This window comes from Nerophis lumbriciformis, linkage group LG31, assembly GCF_033978685.3.
Source record: "Nerophis lumbriciformis linkage group LG31, RoL_Nlum_v2.1, whole genome shotgun sequence".
Lineage (NCBI taxonomy): Eukaryota > Metazoa > Chordata > Actinopteri > Syngnathiformes > Syngnathidae > Nerophis > Nerophis lumbriciformis.
In genome coordinates, this window is record NC_084578.2 from 6,880,134 (window position 1) to 6,906,802 (window position 26,669).

Here is a 26,669-nt window from a genome sequence, read left to right on the forward strand (position 1 = left end):
GTTAGATCCACTATGGACTGGACTCTCACAATATTATGTTAGATCCACTATGGACTGGACTCTCACTATTATGTATGATCCACTATGGACTGGACTCTCACACTATTATGTTAGATCCACTATGGACTGGACTCTCACTATTACGTTAGATCCACTATGGACTGGACTCTCACACTATTATGTTAGATCCACTATGGACTGGACTCTCACACTATTATGTTAGATCCACTATGGACTGGACTCTCACTATTATGTTAGATCCACTATGGACTGGACCTCACTATTATGTTAGCTCCACTATGGACTGGACTCTCACACTATTCTGTTAGATCCACAATGGACTAGACTCTCACACTATTATGTTAGATCCACTATGGACTGGACTCTCACTATTATGTTAGATCCAATATGGACTGGACTCTCACACTATTATGTTAGATCGACTATGGACTGGACTCTCACTAATATGTTAGATCCACTATGGACTGGACTCTCACTATTATGTTAGATCCACTATGGACTGGACTCTCACACTATTATGTTAGATCCACTATGGACTGGACTCTCATTATTATGTTAGATCCACTATGGACTGGACTCTCATTATTATGTTAGATCCACTATTTTGAAAAAAACTTCGAAAAATAAAATAAGCCACTGGGAACTGATTTTTAATGGTTTTAACCCTTCTGAAATTGTGATAATGTTCCCCTTTAAAAGCCACAAAATGCAACGGGTCCATCAGACCCACAAACGCTGGCTGAGTAACAACAATACGAACATGACACAAGGGTTAAGCCTTACATAATCCATATTTTTGTGTATGAAAACCCCCAATGGGCGAGCGCAAAGTACAATATGTGTCATCTTAAATTCAGCAAAACTTCTCAGCAAAGTTGGGTGAAATTCTAATTAGCCTCAAGTCTTTCTAAAAAGTTCCTATCGAGACCACATGTATATATATATTTTTTTAAATGTCACAAGTATTTAACGCAGACACTTCAAATCATATTCAAAAGGTGTCGCCGCAAAAGGTCAAGGGGGATTGCGTTGCACCTGGGGGACGCTACATTTGCCCGACTAAAAAGTCTTATCAATTATGAGGCTAAGTGGAAAGAGAGCAGAAAAGCTCAGCTCTCAAAGCCTAAGCTACCGGGAAAAAAAATCATCGCAGTACTCCAACAATAAAGCTTCTCTTTTTAGTGAGATGGTCCCGTCTTTACCTAAAGGATGCTGTTCAGCGGGAACAGCATCCTTGCACTTTGTGTGTGGCGGTATGACGCAGGGTGCATGTTCGGCACAGCACTCACGCACGGGAAGGTCATAATTAGTTCTGCGCAATCACTTCGTAATTTGTGAGGCGGGGAATGTGTTTGCAATGAAAGCATCACTTATTTTAGGGGTATATTAACTGCCTTTTTTTACGCGTATACCATTTCACCCTTTGGTGGTTGGAGCAATTGAGTGCAGCAGCGTGTTATACAGTATACCCAACGCTCACAACATGACCACTTGCATCTAATGAGAGGCCATGCAAGTTGTATTACACACATATGGCCTATGTATGGTATTCTACACAAAAGTTCATATATGTACAAAACCTAAAAACCAGTGAAGTTGTCACGTTGTGTAAATGGTAAATAAAAACAGAATACGATTTGCAAAACCTTTTCAACTTATATTCAATTGAATAGACTGCAAAGACTACTATTCAAAGAATTCCAAATGCAGATGATGGGTCAGTTGAGGCCTTGAGTGAGCTCATAGACAGAAATCCCAATTCCATGTTTCTTAAAAGTGTAACAAAAGAAGAAATAATCAAAATTGTAAAAAATTGTAAATCCAAGACCTCAACCGACTGTCATGGAATAGATATGGTAACGATAAAAAAGGTTATACAAGACATTTCAGAACCTCTGACATATATCACCAATGTATCATTTTTAACCGGTAAATTCCCTGATATAATGAAAATTGCAAAAGTCGTACCAATTTATAAGAATGGAGACGTACACCAGTTTACTAACTACAGACCAGTTTCATTACTTCCACAATTCTCCAAAATCTTGGAAAAATTATTCAATAGTCGATTAGATTTATTTATTAACAAAAGTGGGACGCTTGTGGAGAACCAATATGGATTCCGAGCAAATATCTCAACATCAATAGCACTAACCAAAATAACAGAGGAAATTACCAATGCAATAGATGGTAAAGAATGTGTGGCCGCAGTATTCATGGACTTAACAAAAGCATTTGACACAATTAATCATGATATTTTAATACGAAAATTAGAACGATATGGCATCAGAGGTTTGGTATTGAATTGGGTAAGAAGTTATTTAACCAACAGGAAGCAATATGTAAAGATGGGTGAAAATATGTCAACACGGCTAGATATATCCTGTGGTGTACCCCAGGGGTCAATACTGGGACCAAGATTGTTCAATCTTTATATAAACGACATTTGTAAGGTTACGAAGGACTTAAAGTTGGTTTTATTTGCAGACGACACAACTGCTTTCTGTTCAGGAGAGTAAATAGTATAATACAAATAATAACAGAAGAAATGAACAAATTAAAAAGATGGTTTGACAAAAACAGACTATCTTTGAATCTCAGTAAAACTAAAATAATGCTATTTGGTAATAGTAGAAAAGAGCATCATACACAAATACAAATAGACGGAGTAGACATAGAAAGGGTAAAAGAAACTAGATTTTTGGGAGTATTAATAGATGATCAAATGAACTGGAAATCTCATATACAAAACATACAACATAAGGTGGCAAAAAACATTTCAATAATGAATAAAGCAAAATATGTCCTGGGCCAAAAATTACTACATATTCTCTACTGCTCGCTAGTGTTACCATATCTGAGTTATTGTGCAGAAATATGGGGAAATAACTACAAATGTGCGCTACATTCACTAACCGTGTTACAAAAAAGATCAGTTAGAATAATACATAATGTTGGATATAGAGAACACACAAACCCTTTATTTATTAAGTCAGAAATATTAAAGTTCGGTGATTTGGTAAAATTGCAAACAGCTAAAATGATGTACAAAGCAAACTATAACCTGCTACCAAAGAATGTACAACAATTCTTCTCAACTAAAGAGGAGAAATATAACCTTAGAGGAAAAAATAATTTAAAACATTTATATGCATGTACAACACTTAGAACTTTTAGCATATCAGTATGTGGAATTAAATGATGGAATGGATTAAGTAAAGAAGTTAAAAATTGTACTGATATGATCCAGTTTAAGAGGTTGTTCAAAATAATAGTGCTTACAGAGTACAAAGAAGAAGAATTATGAGAAATACTTTCAACCTTATTGAAAATAAGATATTCTTCATCTCAGTATGTTAATAATGACTGAATTAATTAATTAATTACATATTACAAAACTGTTGTATACTAATTCATAGATGTTATGTTATTATATAAAAAGGTCAGTCAATGATTCTATATATTTGTAAACGCTTGAAGTGGGAAAGGGGTAGGATTAAATAAGCTTTGCTTCTTCCTACTCCTTTTCGGGCATGATGTAAAATGAAATGATATGAAATTGTGTGATGTATTATGATGTAAGTGTGTTCATGTTCCAAATAAACTAAAGAAAGAAAGAAAGACAAGATATTTCATGTTCAAACTGAGTACCGTATTTTTCGGACTATAAGTCGCAGTTTTTTTCATAGTTTGGCCGGGCTCCAGTGCGACTTATATATGTTTTTTTTCCTTTTTTATTATGCATTTTCGGCAGGTGCGACTTATACTCCGGTGCGACTTATACTCCGACTTATATACTTTTTTGCAAATAATCATAATAACTTAGAATTTAATTGCAGCAACACATTGCAAAAAAAATTTCACAGGGGCATTTTTACCACTGTGTTACATGGCCTTTCCTTTTAACAACATTTAGGAAACGTTTGGGAACTGAGGAGACACATTTTTGAAGCTTTTCAGGTGGAATTCTTTCCCATTCTTGCTTGATGTACAGCTTAAGTTGTTCAACAGTCTCCGTTGTGGTATTTTAGGCTTCATAAAGCGCCACACATTTTCAATGGGAGACAGGTCTGGACTACAGGCAGCCCAGTCTAGTACCCGCACTCTGTTGTAACACGTGGCTTGGCATTGTCTTGCTGAAATAAGCAGGGGCGTCCACGATAACGTTGCTTGGATGGCAACATATGTTGCTCCAAAGCCTGTATGTACCTTTCAGCATTAATGGTGCCTTCACAGATGTGTAAGTTACCCATGTCTTGGGCACTAATACACCCCCATACCATCACACATGCTGGCTTTTCAACTTTGCGCCTATAACACTCCGGATGGTTCTTTTGCTCTTTTGTCCTGAGGACACGACGTCCACTGTTTCCAAAAAACAATATGAAATGTGGACTCGTCAGACCACAGAACACGTTTCCACTTTGCATCAGTTCATCTTAGATGAGCTCGGGCCCAGCAAAGCCAGCGGTGTTTCTGGGTGTTGTTGATAAATGGCTTTCGCTTTCGTAGAGTTTTAACTTGCACTTGATGTAGCGACCAACTGTAGTCACAGGTCCGGTGGCCATGGATGAAGTGCTGGCTGTCCAGAGTCGGGACCCGGGTGGACCGCTCGCCTGTGATTCGGCTGGGAACATCTCTGCGCTGCTGACCGTCTCCGCTCGGGATGGTGTCCTGCTGGCCCCACTATGGACTGGACTCTCACTACTATGGTAGATCCACTATGGACTGGACTCTCACACTATTATGTTAGATCCACTATGGACTGGACTCTCACACTATTATGTTAGATCCACTATGGACTGGACTCTCACACTATTATGTCAGATCCACTATGGACTGGACTCTCACTATTATGTTAGATCCACTATGGACTGGACTCTCACTATTATGTTAGATCCACTATGGACTGGACTCTTACTATTATGTTGGATCCACTATGGACTGGACTCTCACAATATTATGTCAGACCCACTCGACATCCATTGCATTCGGTCTCCCACAGAGGGGGGGGGGTTACCCACATATGCGGTCCTCTCCAAGGTTTCTCATAGTCATTCACATCGACGTCCCACTGGGGTGAGTTTTTCCTTGCCCTTATGTGGGCTTTGTACCGAGGATGTCGTTGTGGCTTGTGCAGCCCTTTGAGACACTTGTGATTTAGGGCTATATAAATAAACATTGATTGATTGATAGTTACTGACAGTGGTTTTCTGAAGTGTTCCTGAGCCCATGTGGTGATATCCTTTACACACCGATGTCGGTTTTTGATGCAGCACCGCCTGAGGGATCGAAGGTCGCAGGTATGTTGCTTACGTGCAGTGATTTCTCCAGATTCTCTGAACCTTTTGATGAGATTACGAACCATAGACGGTGAAATCCCTGAATCCCCAACGTCACTGGTTTTGGGTTTTGTAGGTGTACTTGCAGAAAACAATGCGAAATGAACTAAAATGAACTTGTTATTGAATAAAAGGAGGCAACATCACACAGCAAACATGTAGAACACACACACACACATACATACTACTATTATGTTGGTTGGGAAATGACCAAAATTCAAAGGTCAAATCAAAGTCAGAACCCAACATTGATTAAACGTCGTCAAAAGCATGTCGTTTCAACATTGTATTTGTGTTGTAAACTATCCATCTATCCATTTTATACCGTTTGTCCCTATCAGGGTCTGGGGGGTGTTGTAGACTATTGGTTGGGAAATAACCAAAATTCAAAGGTCAAATCAAAGTCAGAACCCAACATTGATTAAAAAAAGCATGTTGTTCCAACGTTATGTTTGAGTTGCTCAATGTCAGGACCTAATTTAACACGTTCTCAACGTTGTTTTGATGTCTTGTGCCTGCAGGGAAGTGTGAAACGATGGATTTACTTATATAGCCCTAAATCACGAGTGTCTCAAAGGGCTGCACAAGCCACAACGACATCCTCGGCTCAGATCCCACATCAGGGCAAGGAAAAACTCAACCCAATGGGATGACAATGAGACCCCCTTCCCGCCCTGGGCAATCGGTGCAATGGACGTCAAGAGTTTAAGAGTGATGAGGTCTATGCTCTTTCTCCTGGAAACTGCAGTTCATGTCTGAGGCTCGCTGAAACAAATACAGCTGTTTTTTTTGGTGGAATTTACCAACTAACCAACAAATATACAACAATGGTAAAGTAAGAAATAACTGTAATTATGAACACTGATTATAACTCAGGTATCAACATTTGGTACCGTTTGAGTCCACGTCAATCGGTAGCTGGTGGAACTGATGGATTTTAGTCGGTAGCCACAAAAGATCTCTAGTTTCAAGTCTCCAAATTTGGCCGTATGATAACCTGAGACTTTTGAACGAGTTTCGACTGTACATTCGATGAAGTGCTGCATCGGTTGGGGACATCGCTGCACTGCTGACCTGTCGCCGTTCGGGATGGTCTCCTGCTGGCCCCACTATGGACTGGACTCTCACTATTATGTTGGATCCACTATGGACTGGACTCTCACTATTATGTTGGATCCACTATGGACTGGACTCTCACTATTATGTTAGATCCACTATGGACTGGACTCTCACTATTATGTTAGATCCACTATGGACTGGACTCTCACTATTATGTTAGATCCACTATGGACTGGACTCTCACTATTATGTTAGATCCACTATGGACTGGACCTTCACACTATTATGTTAGATCCACTATGGACTGGACTCTCACACTATTATGTTAGATCCACTATGGACTGGACTCTCACTATTATGTTAGATCCACTATGGACTGGACTCTCACACTATTATGTTAGATCCACTATGGACTGGACTCTCACTATTATGTTAGATCCACTATGGACTGGACCTCACTATTATGTTAGATCCACTATGGACTGGGCTCTCACTATTATGTTAGATCCACTATGGACTGGACTCTCACTATTATGTTAGATCCACTATGGACTGGACCTCACTATTTTGTTAGATCCACTATGGACTGGACTCTCACACTATTATGTTAGATCCACTATGGACTGGACTCTCACTATTATGTTAGATCCACTATGGACTGGACTCTCACACTATTATTTATGTAGATCAACTATGGACTGGACTCTCACTATTATGTTAGATCCCCTATGGACTGGACTCTCACTATTATGTTAGATCCACTATGGACTGGACTCTCACACTATTATGTTAGATCCACTATGGACTGGACTCTCACTATTATGTTAGATCCACTATGGACTGGACTCTCACTATTATGTTAGATCCACTATGGACTGGACTCTCACTATTATGTTAGATCCACTATGGACTGGACTCACACTATTATGTTAGATCCACTATGGACTGGACTCTCACACTTATATGTTAGATCCACTATGGACTGGACTCTCACAATATTATGTTAGATCCACTATGGACTGGACTCTCACTATTATGTTAGATCCACTATGGACTGGACTCTCACTATTATGTTAGATCCACTATGGACTGGACTCTCACTATTATGTTAGATCCACTATGGACTAGACTCTCTCACTATTATGTTAGATCCACTATGGACTGGACTCTCACTATTATGTTAGATCCACTATGGACTGGACTTTAACACTATTATGTTAGATCCACTATGGACTGGACCCTCACTATTATGTTAGATCCACTATGGACTGGACTCTCACTATTATGTTAGATCCACTATGGACTGGACTCTCACACTATTATGTTAGATCCACTATGGACTGGACTCTCACTATTATGTTAGATCCACTATGGACTGGACTCTCACTATTATGTTAGATCCACTATGGACTGGACTCACACTATTATATTAGATCCACTATGGACTGGACCTCACTATTATGTTAGATCCACTATGGACTAAACTCTCACTATTATGTTAGATCCACTACGGACTGAACTCTCACTATTATGTTAGATCCACTATGGACTGGACTCTCACTATTATGTTAGATCCACTATGGACTGGACTCTCACTATTATGTTAGATCCACTATGGACTGGGCTCTCACTATTATGTTAGATCCACTATGGACTGGACTCTCACTATTATGTTAGATCCACTATGGACTGGACTCTCACTATTATGTAAGATCCACTATGGACTGGACTCTCACACTATTATGTTAGATCCACTATGGACTGGACTCTCACTATTATATTAGATCCACTATGGACTGGACTCTCACTATTATGTTAGATCCACTATGGACTGGACTCTCACACTATTATGTTAGATCCACTATGGACTGGACTCTCACTATTATGTTAGATCCACTATGGACTGGACTCTCACACTATTATGTTAGATCCAGTATGGACTGGACTCTCACACTTATATGTTAGATCCACTATGGACTGGACTCTCACACTATTATGTTAGATCCACTATGGACTGGACTCTCACTATTATGTTCGATCCACTATGGACTGGACTCTCACTATTATGTTTGATCCACTATGGACTGGACTCTCACACTATTATGTTAGATCCACTATGGACTGGACTCTCACACTATTATGTTAGATCCACTCTGGACTGGACTTTCACAATATTATGTTAGATCCACTCGACGTCCATTGCATTGGTCGCCCTAGAGGCGCGAGGGGGGGTCGCCCACATCCGCGGTCCTCTCCAAGGTTTCTCATTGTCATCCCACTGGGTTGAGCTTTTGCTTGCCCTGATGTGGGATCTGAGCTGAGGATGTCGTTGTGGCTTGTGCAGCCCTTTGAGACACTTGTGATTTAGGGCTATATAAGTAAACATTGATTGATAATTATTGAATTTATGCAAACTATTCCTTTCTGATCGTCCAAAAAAATGTTGTGATGAGTAGCTGCTGCCTGGCAGGTGTGTTAGATTCTAATTGTCTCCCGAGTGTTCTGATGCGGGTGTGAGACTCTCCCAGTGTGCCCGTGGCCAACCGGCTCGCTCCATTAATGAGGAAGCGGCGGCGTGATGAGATCGTCAAGACAACGGACAGAAAGATTCATCTTATTACCCTCGCAGGACAAATTGCCTCGGTGTTTTATGGCTCCATCAGTTGTTTGTTAAAGGAGCCGTTATGAAAGGACCGATAGGAGTCATTAAATAAAGATAATCAAGCGGACGGGAGCTGAAAACGGGCCTGACGGAGACAGGGAGAAAAAGGACAAAACAAAGACTCGCCTCTGGTCTCCAGGCCGCTTCCGCAGGTTTCTGCTGTCCGAGACGCGCTGCGCTGGACGGGATCGGGGACCAAAGTGCAGGAGTGCCACTTGTGTGTCCTCCACCTGCACGGGGACCACAGGGAGGGACAACATGAGGACTCATTTTCATTGAGGGCCACATCGCAGTACTGGCTGCTTTCAGAGGGACGCTCTTTTAAAACTCATTTCCATTATGCATGCCCTGTGATGTGGTGGCGACTTGTCCAGGGTGTATCCCGCCTTCCGCCCGAATGCAGCTGAGCTCCAGCATCCCCCGCAACTCCAAAGGGACAAGCGGTAGAAAATGGATGGATGGATGGATATGCATGCATGGTAATAATCTGTGATTAATCATGATTAATCGAAATGCGTATGCATTTGATTGTTAGATTGTTTTTTAATGTATAATTTATTATTAATTATGTTATTTATTAATTAATTTGTAAATAAAGGTGTCAAGCAGATATTTAACTATTTGTTTTTATCTCACAAAAATAGTTTTGCAATACAGTACAAAATACTATAATTGGCATGATCGGATGCTATTAAAGTTTAAAATATGCATTATTTTTCTGTCAAAATAGAAAGAACGAATGCATTTAGTAAAAAAATAAACAAATAAAATAAATGAATATTTTATTGAAACCCAGTTTTTCCAGTTGAGTTTGACACCTGTGACATAGGCGGTGCAGGGTTTGCTCTAGACCACGGGTGTCCAAAGCACGGCCAGCAGATATTTTTTTAGGGTTAGGTTTAGAGTTGGGGTTGGGGTTAGGGTTAGGTTTGGGGTTAGGGTTAGGGTTTAAGTTAAGTTAAGGTTAGGGTTACGGTTGGGGTTGGGGTTAAAGTTAGGGTTAGGGTTAGGTCTAGGGTTGGGGTTGGGGATAGGGTTAGGATTAGGGTTAGGCATAAAGAAAGAGAGTTGGTTAGGGTTACGGTTAAGTGTTGGGGTTAAGGTTAGGGTTAGGGTTAGGTTTAGGGTTGGGGTTAGGGCTGGGGTTGGGGTTGGGCTTAAGGTTAGGGTTCGGGTTCGGGTTAGGGTTGGGCATAAAGAAAAAGAGTTGGTTAGGGTTAAGGCTAGGGTTGGGGTAAGTGTTAGGGTTATGGTTAGGGTTAGGGTTAGGATTAAGGTTGGGTTAGGGTAAGGGTTAGGGTTAGGGTTGGGGTTGGGGTTAAAGTTAGGGTTAGGGTTAAGGTTAGGGTTGGGGTTGGGGTTAGGTTTAGGCATAAAGAAGAGTTGGTTAGGGTTCGGTCTAGGGTTGGGGTTGGGGATAGGGTTAGGATTAGGGTTAGGCATAAAGAGTTGGTTAGGGTTACGGTTAAGTGTTGGGGTTAAGGTTAGGGTTAGGGTTAGGTTTAGGGTTGGGGTTAGGGTTAGGGTTAAGGTTGGGTTAGGGTTGGGGTTAGGGCTGGGGTTGGGGTTGGGGTTAAGGTTAGGGTTCGGGTTCGGGTTAGGGTTAGGCATAAAGAAAAAGAGATGGTTAGGGTTAGGGCTAGGGTTGGGGTAAGTGTTAGGGTTAGGGTTAGGGTTGGGGTTAGGTTTAGGGTTAGGGTTAAGGTTAGGTTTGGGGTTAGGGTTAGGCATAAAGAAAAAGAGTTGGTTAGGGTTAGGGCTAGGGCTGGGGTTGGGGTTAGGATTAGGGTTAGGCATAAAGAAAGAGAGTTGGTTAGGGTTACGGTTAAGGGCTGAGGTTAGGGTTAGGTTTAGGGTTGGGGTTGGGGTTAGGGTTAGGGTTAGGATTAGGATTAGGATTAGGATTAAGGTTAGGGTTAGGCATAAAGAAAAAGAGTTGGTTAGGGTTAGGGCTAGGGTTGGGGGTGGGGTTAGGATTAGGGTTAGTGTTAGGGTTAGGCATAAAGAAAGAGAGTTGGTTAGGGTTACGGTTAAGGGTCGGGGTTAAGGTTAGGTTTAGGGTTGGGGTTGGGGTTAGGGTTAGGGTTAGGGGGTAGGGGGATAGGGGTGTTGGTTAGGGTTACGGTTAAGGGTCGCGGTTAGGGTTAGGTTTAGGGTTGGGGTTGGGGTTAGGGTTAGGGGAAGAGGGTGGGGGTAGGGGGATAGGGGTGTTAGGGTTAGGGTTAGGCATAAATTAAAAGGGTTGGTTAGGGTTAGGGTTAGGGTTAGGGCTGGGGTTGGGGTTAGGATTAGGGTTAGGGTTAAGGTTGGGTTAGGGTTGGGGTTGGGGTTAGGGTTGGGGTTAAGGTTAGGGTTATGGTTTGGGTTAGGGTTAGGGTTAGGCATAAAGAAAGAGAGTTGGTTAGGGTTACGGTTAAGGGTTCGGGGTTAGGGTTAGGGTTGGGGTTAGGGTTAAGGTTGGGTTAGGGTTGGGGTTAGGGTTGGGGTTAAGGTTAGGGTTAGGGTTAGGGTTATGCATAAAGAAAAATAATTGGTTAGGGTTAGGGCTAGGGTTGGGGTTGGTGTTAGGGTTAGGGTTAGGGTTGGGGTGAGTGTTAGGGTTATGGTTACGGTTGGGTTAGGGTTGGGGTTGGGGGTGGGGTTAGGATTAGGGTTAGGGTTAGGGTTAAGGTTGGGTTAGGGTTGGGGTTAGGGTTGGGGTTAAGGTTAGGGTTATGGTTTGGGTTAGGGTTAGGGTTAGGCATTAAGAAAGAGAGTTGGTTAGGTTTACGGTTAGGGGTTCGGGGTTAGGGTTAGGGTTAAGGTTGGGTTAGGGTTGGGGTTGGGGTTAGGGTTGGGGTTAAGGTTAGGGTTATGGTTTGGGTTAGGGTTAGGGTTAGGCATAAAGAAAGAGAGTTGGTTAGGGCTACGGTTAAGGGTTCGGGGTTAGGGTTAGGGTTGGGGTTAGGGTTAAGGTTGGGTTAGGGTTGGGGTTAGGGTTGGGGTTAAGGTTAGGGTTAGGGTTAGGGTTATGCATAAAGAAAAATAATTGGTTAGGGTTAGGGCTAGGGTTGGGGTTGGTGTTAGGGTTAGGGTTAGGGTTGGGGTGAGTGTTAGGGTTATGGTTACGGTTGGGTTAGGGTTGGGTTTGGGGGTGGGTTTAGGATTAGGGTTAGGGTTAGGGTTAAGGTTGGGTTAGGGTTGGGGTTAGGGTTGGGGTTAAGGTTAGGGTTATGGTTTGGGTTAGGGTTAGGGTTAGGCATTAAGAAAGAGAGTTGGTTAGGTTTACGGTTAAGGGTTCGGGGTTAGGGTTAGGGTTGGGGTTAGGGTTAAGGTTGGGTTAGGGTTAAGGTTGGGTTAGGGTTGGGGTTAGGGTTGGGGTTAGGGTTAGGCATAAAGAAAAATAATTGGTTAGGGTTAGGGCTAGGGTTGGGGTTGGGGTTGGTGTTAGGGTTAGGGTTAGGGTTGGGGTGAGTGTTAGGGTTATGGTTAGGGTTAGGGTTACGGTTGGGTTAGGGTTGGGGTTGGGGTTAGGGTTAGGGTTAAGGTTAGGTTTGGGGTTGGGGTAAGGGTTAGGCATAAAGAAAAAGGGTTGGTTATGGTTAGGGTTAGGTCTGGGGTTGGGGTTAGGATTAGGGTTAGGGTTAAGCATAAAGAAAGAGAGTTGGTTAGGGTTACAGTTAAGGGTTCGGGGTTAGGGTCAGGGTTGGGGTTAGGGTTAGGGTTAAGGTTGGGTTAGGGTTGGGGTTAGGGTTGGGGTTGGGGTTAAGGTTAGAGTTAGGGTTAGGGTTAGGCATAAAGAAAATGAGTTGTTAGGGTTAGGGCTAGGGTTGGGGTTGGTGTTAGGGTTAAGGTTAGGGTTAGGGTTGGGGTAAGTGTTAGGGTTATGGTTAGGGTTAGGGTTAGGGTTAAGGTTGGGTTAGGGTTAGGGTTGGGGTTGGGGTTTTCGGGTTAGGGTTAAATTTAGGTTTGGGGTTGGGGTTAGGGTTAAGCATAAAGAAAAAGGGTTGGTTAGGGTTAGGGCTAGGGCTGGGGTTGGGGTTAGGATTAGGGTTAGGCATAAAGAAAGGGAGTTGGTTAGGGTTACGGTTAAGGGCTGGGGTTAGGGTTAGGGTTGGGTCTGGGGTTAGAGTTAGGATTAGGATTAGGGTTTGGGTTAGGCATAAAGAAAAAGAGTTGGTTAGGGTTAGGGCTAAGGTTGGGGTTGGGGATAGGGTTAGGATTAGGGTTAGGCATAAAGAAAGAGAATTGAATAGCGTTGCGGTTAAGTGTTGGGGTTAAGGTTAGGGTTAGGGTTAGGTTTAGGGTTGGGGTTAGGGTTAGGGTTTAGGTTGGGTTAGGGTTAAGGTTGGGTTAGGGTTATGGTTAGGGTTAGGGTTGGGGTTGGGGTTGGGGTTCGGGTTAGGGTTAAGGTTAGGTTTGGGGTTGGGGTTAGGGTTAAGCATAAAGAAAAAGGGTTGGTTAGGGTTAGGGCTAGAGCTGGGGTTGGGGTTAGGATTAGGGTTAGGCACAAAGCAAGGGAGTTGGTTAGGGTTACGGTTAAGGGCTGGGGTTAGGGTTAGGGTTGGGTCTGGGGTTAGGGTTAGGATTAGGATTAGGGTTTGGGTTAGGCATAAAGAAAAATAATTGGTTAGGGTTAGGGCTAAGGTTGGGGTTGGGGATAGGGTTAGGATTAGGGTTAGGCATAAAGAAAGAGAATTGAATAGCGTTGCGGTTAAGTGTTGGGGTTAAGGTTAGGGTTAGGGTTAGGTTTAGGGTTGGGGTTAGGGTTAGGGTTTAGGTTGGGTTAGGGTTGCGGTTAGGGCTGGGGTTGGGGTTGGGGTTAAGGTTAGGGTTCAGGTTCGTGTTAGGGTTAGGGTTAGGTTTAGGGCTAGGGTTGGGGTTGGGGATAGGGTTAGGATTAGGGCTAGGCATAAAGAAAGAGAATTGAATAGGGTTACGGTTAAGTGTTGGGGTTAGGGTTAGGGTTAGGGTTAGGGTTGGGGTTAGGGTTAGGGTTAGGTTTGGGGTTGGGGTTAGGGTTAGTCATAAAGAAAAATAGTTGGTTAGGGTTAGGGCTAGGGCTGGGGTTGGGGTTAGGATCAGGGTTAGGGTTAGGGTTAGGCATAAAGAAAGAGAGTTGGTTCGGGTTACGGTTAAGGGCTGAGGTTAGGGTTAGGGTTAGGGTTGGGGTTGGGGTTAGGGTTAGGGTTAGGATTAGGATTAGGGTTAAGGTTAGGTTTAGGGTTGGGGTTGGGGTTAGGGTTAGAGAAAGAGGTTGGGGGTTAGGGGGATAGGGGTGTTAGGGTTAGGGTTAGGGTTAGGAATAAAGTAAAAGAGTTGGTTAGGGTTAGGGCTAGGGTTGGGGGTGGGGTTAAGGGTCGGGGTTAGGGTTAGGTTTAGGGTTGGGGTTGGGGTTGGGGTTAGGGGAAGAGGGTGGGGGGTAGGGGGATAGGGGTGTTAGGGTTAGGGTTATGCATAAAGTAAAAGAGTTGGTTAGGGTTAGGGCTAGGGTTGGGGGTGGGGTTAGGATTAGGGTTAGGGTTAGGGTTAGGTATAAAGAAAAAGAGTTTGTTAGGGTTACGGTTAAGGGTCGGGGTTAGGTTTAGGGTTGGGGTTGGGGTTAGGGTCAGGGTTAGGGGAAGGGTTATGCATAAAGTCAAATAGTTGGTTAGGGTTAGGGCTAGGGTTGGGGGTGGGGTTAGGATTAGGGTTAGGGTTAGGGTTAGGCATAAAGAAAGAGAGTTGGATAGGGTTACGGTTAAGGGTTCGGGGTTAGGGTTAGGGTTGGGGTTAGGATTAGGGTTAAGGTTGGGTTAGGGTTGGGGTTAGGGTTAGGGTTGGGGTTAAGGTTAGGGTTAGGGTTTGGGTTCGGGTTAGGGTTACGCATAAAGAAAAAGGGTTGGTTAGGGTTAGGGCTAGAGTTGGGGTTGGTGTTAGGGTTAAGGTTAGGGTTAGGGTTAGGGTTAGGGTTAGTTTTGGGGTAAGTGTTAGGGTTCTGGTTAGGGTTAGGGTTAAGGTTGGGGTTAGGGTTTGGGTTAGGGTTAGGGTTAGGGTTGGGGTTGGGGTTAGGGTTAGGGTTAAGGTTAGGTTTGGGGTTGGGGTTAGGGTTAGGCATAAAGAAAAAGGGTTGGTTATGGTTATGGTTAGGGCTGGGGTTGGGGTTAGGATTAGGGTTAGGGTTAGGGTTAGGCATAAAGAAAGAGAGTTGGTTAGGGTTACGGTTAAGGGTTCAGGGTTAGGGTTAGGGTTGGGGTTAGGGTTAGGGTTAGGGTTGGGTTAGGGTTGGGGTTAGGGTTGGGGTTGGGGTTAAGGTTAGGGTTAGGGTTCGGGTTCGGGTTATGGTTAGGCATAAAGAAAATGAGTTGTTAGGGTTAGGGCTAGGGTTGGGGTTGGTGTTAGGGTTAAGGTTAGGGTTAGGGTTGGGGTAAGTTTTAGGGTCATGGTTAGGGTTAAGGTTAAGGTTGGGTTAGGGTTAGGGTTAGGGTTATGGTTAGGGTTAGGGTTGGGGTTGGGGTTGGGGTAAGGGTTAGGGTTAAGGTTAGGTTTGGGGTTGGGGTTAGAGTTAAGCATAAAGAAAAATGGTTGGTTAGGGTTAGGGCTAGGGCTGGGGGTTAGGGTTAGGGTTATGGTTAGGGTTAAGGTTAAGGTTGGGTTAGGGTTAGGGTTATGGTTAGGGTTAGGGTTAGGGTTGGGGTTGGGGTTGGGTTTGGGGTTAGGGTTAGGGTTAAGGTTAGGTTTGGGGTTGGGGTTAGGGTTAAGCATAAAGAAAAATGGTTGGTTAGGGTTAGGGCTAGGGCTGGGGGTTAGGGTTAGGGTTAGGGTTAGGGTAGCGTTTAGGGTTAGGGTTAGGGAAGCAAATCAATGTGTTTACCTGTATATCGGACACACTTGGAGGGATTCGCACTCTCTCTCCTCATAGAGAGTGTCAGGGCACTCTTGACCTCCGTCAGCTGACCTTTGAATGATGGTGCGGTAGCGAGACTGCGTGGCCGAGCTCGTATTTTCTGTTGGGAATAAAATCAGAAAGTAAGCGGCTTCAGCTTCTGTAGCACTTTTCTACCTGCAAGGTCGTCAAAGCACGTTCCCCTACAAGGGTGATTGAGCAAGGTCACGAGAGGGGGGAGAGGGGGGGGGGGGGGGGGGGGGGGGCGAGGATCGAACCTGCAACCTTCAGGGTCGGGAGACAAACACTCTACCGCCCGAGCCATGCTGCCTCTGTGAAAGACTGTGTAAACATTTTTATTCTGACCCAGAATTACCCAGAATTTTCACCTTTTCCTGGAAAGTTCTCACAGTACACATTTCCCAACCAAATCCACTTTGGGAACATTCCTCTTAGTTGGGATTTAAAAAGTTCCCTTTTTATTTTTTATTTTTTCATACAAATTAACGGTTTTCCCGAAATGCCAGGAATTCCGAAATACCAATTCTCAATTCAAACTGTGACCACGTCAACAATTTTCAACCGATTTGAAAAAAATTCCAACACCGATGCATTCATATATTTTCAGACAAATGTGCTAGTATCAATGTTTTCAAAAATTCCCAGTTTTCCTGAAATTCCCAAATTTCCAAGAAATTCCCATGGACTTATTCGAAGTTCCCCAATACCCAAAATTCTCAAAATGTTGTGTTATTTTTTTGTCTGTTTCAGACTTTTTCAACCATACTACTCTTCAGAGATATTGAAGGCACAATATTTTTTCTTTTTCCCAAAATTCCTGGAATTTCTCCCTATTGACAATTAATTGGCAATATAAAAACTTCTACATATCCCACATTTCTCATCCAGTTTCAACAGTTCCACCATCCACACGCTCCACTCGCTTTGGAAAGTTGAACTACTATTTTCTAATTTCCCCAAATTTCCAGGAATTCCCAGAAATCCTATTTTCACCTTTTCCCTCGAAAGTTTTCACAGTCTACATTTTCCAACCAATTCTAACCATTCTCCCTTTGAAAACCATTCCCTTTATTTGGGACAACGAAAGTTCCTTTTTTTTCTCATACAAATTCACGGTTTTCCCGAAATTCCAGGAATTCCAAAATACCAATTTTCAATTCAAATTGTGACTACGTCAACATTTTTCAACCGATTTTAAAAAATTCCAACACCAACCCATTTGTATTTTTTCAAACAATTGTGCTAGTATCAATATTTTCAAAAATTCCTGTTTTTCCTGAAATTCCCACATTTCCAAGAAATTCCCATGGACATATTCGAAGTTCCCCAATACCCAAAATTCTCAAAATGTTGTGTTATTTTTTTGTCTGATTCGGACCTTTTCAACCATACTACTCTTCAGAGATATTGAAGGCACAATATGTTTTCCTTTTCCCAAAACTCCTGGAATTTATCCCTATTGACAATTAATTGGCAATATAAAAACTTCTGCATATCCCACATTTTTCATCCAGTTTCAACAGTTCCACGCTCCACTCGCCTTGGACAATTGAACTACTATTTTCTAATTTCCCCAAATTTCCAGGAATTCCCAGAAATCCTATTTTCACCTTTTCCCTCGAAAGTCTTCACAGTCCACATTTTCCAACCAATTACAACCATTCCCCCTTTGAAAACCATTCCCCTTATTTGGGACAACGAAAGTTCCTTTTTTTTCTCGTACAAATTCACGGTTTTCCCGAAATTCCAGGAATTCCGAAATACCAATTTTCAATTCAAATTGTGACTACGTCAACATTTTTCAACCGATTTAAAAAAATTCCAACAACAACCCATTTGTATTCTTTCAAACAATTGTGCTGGTATCAATATTTTAAAAAATTCCTGTTTTTCCTGAAATTCCCACATTTCCAAGAAATTCCCATGGACATATTCGAAGTTCCCCAATACCCAAAATTCTCAAAATGTTGTGTTATTTTTTTGTCTGATTCTGACCTTTTCAACAATACTACTCTTCAGAGATATTGAAGGCACAATATTTTTCCCAAAATTCCTGGAATTTCTCCTTATTGACAATTAATTGGCAATATAAAAACTTCTACATATCCCACATTTCTCATCCAGTTTCAACAGTTCCACCATCCACACGCTCCACTCGCCTTGGACAATTGAACTACTATTTTATAATTTCCCCAAATTTCCAGGAATTCCCAGAAATCCTATTTCCACCTTTTCCCTCGAAAGTTTTCACAGTCCACATTTTCCAACCAATTCCAACCATTCCCCCTTTGAAAACCATTCCCCTTATTGGGGACAACGAAAGTTCCTTTTTTTTCTCATACAAATTCACGGTTTTCCCGAAATTCCAGGAATTCCGAAATACCAATTTTCAATTCAAATTGTGACTACGTCAACATTTTTCAACCGATTTAAAAAAATTCCAACACCAACCCATTTGTATTTTTTCAAACAATTGTGCTAGTATCAATATTTTCAAAAATTCCTGTTTTTCCTGAAATTCCCAGGAAATTCCTATTCAAGTGAATGGACATATTAAAAAATCTACAATATCCCAAATTCTTAAAACGTTGTGTTATTTTTTTGTCCGATACGGACCTTTCAACCATCCGCACGCACTACCTTTCAGAGTTATTAAAGGCAAAATATGTTTTCCCTTTCCCAAAATTCACGGAATTTCTCCCTATTGACAATGAATGGGCAATATACAAACTTCTGCATATCACACATTTCTCATCCGATTTGAACCGTTCCACCATCCACATGCTTCACTCGCCTTGGACAATTGAACTACCATTTTCTAATTTCCCCAAATTTTCAGGAATTCTCAGAAATCCTATTTTCACTTTTTCTCTCAAAAGTTTTCACAGTCCACATTTTCCAACTAATTCCAACCATTCCACCTTCGGAACATTCCTCTGAGATGGGACAAAGAAAGGTCTTTTTTTTCTTTCTTTTTTTTTTCATACAAAATTCCCCGAAATTCCAGGAATTCCGAAACACCAATTCTCAATTCAAACATTTCTCAACCGATTCTAAAAAAGTCCAACACCAACCCATTCCTATCTTCTCGGACAATTGTGCGAGTATCAATATAAATTCCCGGTGTCCCCGAAATTTCCAAGAAATTCCCATTCAAATGAATGAACATATTCAAACTTTTACAATGCCCCAAATTCTCAAAATGTTGTGTTATTTTTTTGTCCAATTCAAACTCCAAGAAATCCCGATTTTCCAAAGCCCCATGTTCACCTTTTCCTGGAAAGTTTTCAGGGTCCACATTTTCCAACCAATTCCAACCATTCCACCTTCGAAAAACATTCCTATTAGTTGGGACAACGAAAGTTCTTTTTTTTTTTTCATTCATGGTTTTTCCAAAATTCCAGGAATTCTGAAATATCAATTCTCATTTCATGTAAATTTGGGAACTTTGGGAAAAGCTGGAATTTTTTTTAGAAAATGGTAAAAAACTGGAATGGTCTGAATAAGTTGAAATGGTTGACGTTGAAATCAGTTGAGAAATGTTGAAATAGTAACATTTTTAATTGAGAAATAATATTAAAGAATTCCTAGAATTTCGGGAAAACCGGGAATTTTTCCAGTTCGAAAAATATTTTAGTTTTTTGTCCTGATTAAGAGGAATGTTTGGACAGTGGAACGGTTGATGTGGGTTGAAAAATGTGGAAGAAGTAGTCGCCAGAAAAAAGGGTCAAAAAAGGGTTGGAAATAACGGGAATTATGGGAATTCCTGAAAATTTTTTGAACTTGGAAAAATTATAGTTTGAATTTCCAGGATGAGTGAAATATGTTGAAGGTGGAATGGTTTGAACGGTTGAAAAATGTGAAAATGGTGGAAGTTAGAAAAATGACCAATTCATTTTGAATGGGAAAAATGTCCTGGAAAACCTGGAATTCTGGAAAATCTGAGAGTTTTTTGAATTTTTCAAGGAAAAGCCCAAACAAGCTGGAATGGTTTGAATCAGATGAAAAATGTGGGAATTGTGGAACTTTGAATAATGTCCCATTGGTTTAAATGGGAATTTCATGGATATTTGGGAATTTCGGGAAAAGCGTGAATATTTTTGAAAATGGTAAAAAGCTTGAATTATCTGAATAAGTTGAAATGGTTGGTGTTGACATTTTTCAAATCGGTTGAGAAATGTTGAAATAGTAACATTTTTAATTGAGAAATAGTATTAAGGAATTCCTGGAATTTTGGGAAAATTGGGAAATTTTTCCAGTTAGAAAAACAACTTTGTTTTTTTCCTGATTAAGAGGAATGTTTGGACAGTAGAACGGTTGAAGTGGTATGAAAAATGTGGAAGTAGTAGTCAACAGACAAATGGTTCAAAAAAGGTTTGGAAAAAACTGGAACTATGGGAATTCCTGGAATTTTTTTTAACTTGTAAAAAAGACAGTTTGAATTTCCAGGATGAGTGAAATATGTTGAATGTGGAATGGTTTGAACTGTTGAAAAATGTGAAAATGGTGGAAGTTAGAAAAATGGCCAATTCATTTTGAATGGGAAAAATGTCCTGGAAAACCTGGAATTCTGGAAAATCTGGGAATTTTTGGAATGTGTCAAGGAAAATCCTGTGATTCCCGAACAGGCTGAACAGTTTGAAGTTGGAACGGTTTGAATTGGGTGAAAAATGTGGAAGGGAGAGCGCGCCAAAATCAGAAGAAGAAGAAGAAGTTGAATAAATAGATGAATTTTGGTGTAGAAAACCATATGAGTGAATGTTTGCAGTTTCTTTCGACATTTCAGATGCCTGGTTAGTGTCTTAACCTTGGAACGTGAAGACAACCCCCGCGCCTCTCTCCTTATCAATGTTGCGAGGGGGAGATGTGGGGGACTTTCTTTGTGTGCAAGGAGTTGGCTTTTCCGTTTGAATGTCAGATCAACTAGAGTCGCCGATATGAATGTATTGGTTAAGTTTTAGTAAAATTTGAAAATATTCCAATTCTGTTTTGATGGTCCTTCTTACTCAGCATATACCTGTATGTCATCGAAAGAACTTGGGATTGACCAGTAATTTAGATTCCAAACCACCAAAAAAACAATTTAAATAGCTCAACACAACAAAAAATGGTCTGTGTTTATTTTGAATTGGCCGCCTATCTAAGAGTGGAAAATAAACCAGTAAAATAATTTTGAGTGCGACGGTAAGTGGCCTAGAAGCTGAGGAGATAATGATCGGTGTATGATGCACATTCACACAGTAATGACCACACACTCATCACCTCACATTAAAAGGGTGAAATTAAAAGCGACTGCATCATCAGTGGATCAATGAGCCGCATAATAGTTAAAGAGATGAGTTGCTGGCACGATCGCTTTGATTGTTTATTTCCAGTATTAATCATTTCCTTTGTGATGCATCAGCCAAACATGAATAGGTATTTATATGACAGCGTAATTGATGTTTCCCTATTTCCTGTATTGTTTTTTACAAAACCCCAAAACCCGTGAAGTTGGTACATTGTGTAAATGGTAAATAAAAACAGAATACAATGATTTGCAAATCCCTTTCAACTTATATTCAATTGAATAGACTGCAAAGACAAGATATTTATTGTTCGAATTGCAAATATTCATTAACTTAGAATTTATTGGCAGTAAAACATTGCGAAAAAGGGGCATTTTTCAACCACAAAATCACCGTCAGTAACTACAGGTAGTCGCTACATCTGTAAGTGCAAGTTAAAACTCTATTATGCAAAGCGAAAGCCATTTATCAACAACACCCGGAAACGCCGTCGGCTTTGCTGAGCCCGAGCTCATCTAAAATGGACTGATGCAAAGTGGAAAAGTGTTCTGTGGTCTGACGAGTCCACATTTCAAATTGTTTTTGGAAACTGTGGACGTAATGTTCTCCGGACCCAAGAGGAATAGAACTAGCCGGATTGTTCGAGGCGCAAAGTTGAAAAGCCAGCATCTGTGATGGTATGGGGGTGTATTAGGGCTCAAGACATGGGTAACTTACACATCTGTGAAGGCACCATTAATGCTGAAAGGTACATACAGGTTTTGGAGCAACATATGTTGCCATCCAAGCAACGTTATCATGGACGCCCCTGCTTATATCAGCAAGACAATGCCAAGCGAGTAAAATAGTGCGGGTACTAGACTGGCCTGCCTGTAGTCCCGACCTGTCTCCCATTGAAAATGTGTGATGCATTATGAAGCCTAAAATACCACAACGGAGACTGTTGAACAACTTAAGCTGTACATCAAGCAAGAATGGGAAATAATTCCACCTGAAAAGCTTCAAAAATGTGTGTCCTCAGTTCCCAAACGTTTACTGAGTGTTGTTAAAAGGAAAGGCCATGTAACACAGTGGTAAAAATGCCCCTGTGGCAACTTTTTTTGCAATGTGTTGCTGCCATTAAATTCTAAGTTAATGATTTTCTCAGTTTGTGTGACGATCTGTCACTTCCTTGTTTTGTATTTACTTCCCATCACTGCTCTTATTTTGTTTCCATTTCCTGTTTGTCTTGCTGATCACTGTGGTTTTGCTCTCACCTGCCGGTCCACACCTGCTGCCAATCAGCATGTTTCTATTCATGCCTGTCTCTGATTCATGTTTGGACCTGTTATGCACGACTGAATCACTTTCTGTTTGAGTAAATTAAAACTCAATTTACCTGCTCCCCTTTTTCCTGGTTCCTGCATCTTGGGGTCAGTAAAGCTGCAGCTATGCGAGTTCCTAACAGTATCTTGTCTTTGCAGTCTATTCAATTGAATATAAGTTGAAAAGGATTCGCAAATCATTGTATTCTGTTTTTATTTACCATTTACACAACGTGCCAACTTCACTGGTTTTGGGGTTTTTGTACAAACTTTTGCTCACGGCTTCTGGAACATTGTACAAGAAGAAGGTACACATACGCACGTTCCAGACTACTGTGGAGGATGCATATATGTTTAAGAGTTATTTCTTTTTACATAGCCATGTTTAGAGTGGCTGGTACTTTTCCTTTGTATGTTCTACCAGTTTCTTTCGACATTTCAGATGCCTGGTTAGTGTCTTAACCTTGGAACGTGAAGAAAACCCCTACGTCTCTCTCCTTGTGTTGCGAGTGGGAGATGGGGGGGGCTTTCTTTGTGTGCAAGGAGTTGGCTTTTCCGTTTGAATGTCAGATCAACTAGAGTAGCCGATATGAATGTATTGGTTAAGTTGACCTCCTAAAGCTTTAGTAAAATTTGAAAATATTCCAATTCTGTTTTGATGGTCCTTCTTACTCAGCATATATGTCATCGAAAGAACTTGGGATTGACCAGTCATTTAGATTCCCTGGGAAGAAGAGCTGGTCGACGCATCACTACCTGGCACGCAGGTTGATGGGCAGGCCGTCCACTCGCTGAAGGGCGTCACGATGCAGTCCTTCTTGCACGGGAGATCACAGGGCCGGAGTGTTTCTGGCCGGGTGGACTCGGGGCATCTACACACACACACAAACAGACAAACAGCGGTCTTAAATTCCACTCCATCCCTCAGGCGGGGAGTGATAAATGTCCCCGACTCTAGCCGGTAACAGGACAGCGTCGTGAAACAAGTGCCCCGTCCTTGACATCACACCTCTCCCCGCAGGAAACCTGATTGATTATTCGCCCTGCCGCTTGTACGAGCTTAGGCAAAATGTAGACGGATTATAAATATGAGGATTGTCTCCCAAAACGACTATTTGGTGTCGTGCGGGTAAAAAAACCTAAATCATAGGATTACTAGCATTAAGTCAGAAATAAAAGCAGCATAATAAGCATGGGGTCATTATTATTTGGATACAATAATACAATCAGGAGAAAATATTAATTAGGTAAAATGCAGACATTTAAACCGATTTTGCAGCCAAACATCTCAGACTCATATAACTTGGTACTGTTAGCATGCTAACTTTTTTAGTAAATCTTGCAGCCGAACGCCACAAAGTCATATCACATGGTACTTGACACATGCTAAGTGTTAGCATACTAACATTAACATGCTAACTTTTTTTTAACCAATTTTGCAGCCAAACTTCTCAGGCTTATAAAACTTGGTACTTCACCCATGCTAACTGTTAGCATGCTAGCATTAAAGCGCTAGCTTTTTTAGTCAATTTTGCAGCCAAACCCTACAGAGTCAAATCACTTGGTACTTGACACATGCTAAGTGCTAGCATGCTAACATTAAAATGCTAGCCTTTTTTTAAACCGATTTTGCAGCCAAACATCTCAGACTCATATAACTTCTCCCATGCTAAATGTTAGCATGCTAACATTAATGCGCTAACTTTTTTAGTAAATTTTTCAACTGAATACCACAGAGTCATATAACCTGGTATTTTACACATGCTAAGTGTTAGCACGCTAACGTTAGCAATCCAGCATATTAACATTAACATGCTAACTTTTTTAAAACCAATTTTGCTGGCAAACATCTCAGACTCATATCACTTGGTACTTCAGCCATGCTAACTGTTAGCATGCTAACATTAATGTGCTAACTTGTTTAGTCAATTTTGCAGCCGAATGCCACTTGGTACTTGACACATGCTAAGTGTTAGCATGCTAACATTAACGTGCTAACTTGTTTAGTCAATTTTGAAGCCAAATGCCACTTGGTACTTGACACATGCTAAGTGTTAGCATGCTAATGTTAGCATTCTAGCATACTAACATTAACATGCTAACATTTTTTTTAACCAATTTTGCAGCCAAACACCTCAGTGTCATATGAATTGGTACCTGACACATGCTAACTGTTTCAGTTCATTGTGCAGCCAAACAACTCAGAGTCATATACATTGGTACTTGACAAACGCTAACTTTTTTTTTAGCAAATTTTACAAATACGCTTCATAAATTGTTTCATAAACATCTCTGCATTATTTTCAAATGTTCGTGACTGATGCAGATCCCAAATACACAAAAACACCTACCAATAGGTAATACACGGTTTTGCATAAAAAGTCACTTTTAATGCCCAAATAAGTACGTCCACCTCGCTGTGATGTCACAAGGTAGCCCGACTGCAAAACCCCGCCAACAGAGGCACCCAAAACTGCGAGCAAGCTCACGCCAAACTGCATGAACATGATAATTTGACGCTACGGCGTAGTTTAACACGGGTGTACATCATCGGAACATTTACAAATCAAAACGGATAAAATTGATCGTAGTTTCCCTTTAAGAAAATCTATATTTATATCTTCCTGTTTGCAAGCGTAGCAGCAATTGTACACTGTTAGCACCATGCAGACCCAGGAGACTCCCACAGCAAAAAAAATCAATGAAGGTCCACGACATGCATGCTAATTCAACCTGACAAATGTAACGACGTGCAAACTGTTTACTAATAAGTTATTTTCGTCCGAGGATGCTTTGCCATCATTTTAAATACCTCATCCCTCAAATGTTACCAGTTCACCCGCATTCATGGAAAATCGTTGCATTTTCTCTTTATTTTGTGCCGCCCACTGACACTTTTGTCAATGCTTCTTTATTCATGTGACAATGTACACTACAGCAGGGGTTCTCAACCTTTTTGACCCGAGGGCCCAGCTATTCCACCACACACACCTCTCACCTGGATAGCAGAAGGCTGAGGACGTATTCCGACAAGTTTGAGAGTCAATTTAGACCCGGGAATTGTGAGAACGACATGAAAATACATTTGGTTTCACCGCCTATTCTTTGCGAACATCTAAAAGCGAATGTATGAACAGCCGAGCAGTCAGCATCCTAGTGACGGCAGACCTTGTACAGTAAGTGATGTTTTATTATGTTAGTTGGCTCTCAGGAAGTGATGAAGAAAAAAACAAAAAATAAACGTTGTGATATGTTTCTGAAATTAATGCGTATGCTTAAAATGATCAAAATACATAAGTATTAAATGTTATTATAAATGTTACTACTTTACATATGTATGTATATCAAACCTTCATGGATGTTTTTTAAGGGCTTCATAGGCAGAATACAGCATCTCACATAGGCTCCATTGTAAGCCTTTTTAATCGCATTTATTTAATATTTAGAGTGCATTAAAGGGGAACATTATCACCAGACCTATGTAAGCGTCAATATATACCTTGATGTTGCAGAAAAAAGACCATATATTTTTTCAACCGATTTCCGAACTCTAAATGGGTGAATTTTGGCGAATTAAACGCCTTTCTATTATTCGCTCTCGGAGCGATGGCGTCAAATCAGCTCTGTCATTTTCCGTTTTTTCCGACTGTTTTCCGTAACTTGGAGACATCATGCCTCGTCGGTGTGTTATCGGAGGGTGTAACAACACGAACAGGGACGGATTCAAGTTGCCCAAAGATGCGAAAGTGGCAAGAATTTGGACGTTTGTTCCGCACACTTTACCGACGAAAGCTATGCTACGACAGAGATGGCAAGAATGTGTGGATATCCTGCGACACTCAAAGCAGATGCATTTCCAACGATAAAGTCAAAGAAATCTGCCGCCAGACCCCCATTGAATCTGCCGGAGTGTGTGAGCAATTCAGGGACAAAGGACCTCGGTAGCACGGCAAGCAATGGCGGCAGTTTGTTCCCGCAGACGAGCGAGCTAAACCCCCTGGATGTCTTGGCTCACATCGACCCTAGCTTCCCTGGCCTGCTGACATCAACTCCAAAACTGGACAGATCAGCTTTCAGGAAAAGAGCGCGGATGAGGGTATGTCTACAGAATATATTAATTGATGAAAA

At 41.4% G+C, this 26,669-nt stretch overlaps 1 protein-coding gene across 2 annotated transcripts in view; it reads right to left on the reverse strand.

The window, feature by feature from the left end:
* Window positions 1–26,669, reverse strand: part of thsd7ba (thrombospondin, type I, domain containing 7Ba) — a 518,989-nt gene that overhangs the window by 230,353 nt on the left and 261,967 nt on the right. For both annotated transcript variants that reach the window (XM_061926051.1, XM_061926050.1), the window contains exons 10-12: window positions 23,298–23,413; window positions 15,917–16,049; window positions 9,211–9,314 (exon numbers count right to left, since the gene is read on the reverse strand). In XM_061926051.1, coding sequence (XP_061782035.1) covers window positions 9,211–9,314; window positions 15,917–16,049; window positions 23,298–23,413 — 353 coding nt within the window. The remainder of the gene's footprint in view (window positions 1–9,210; window positions 9,315–15,916; window positions 16,050–23,297; window positions 23,414–26,669) is intronic.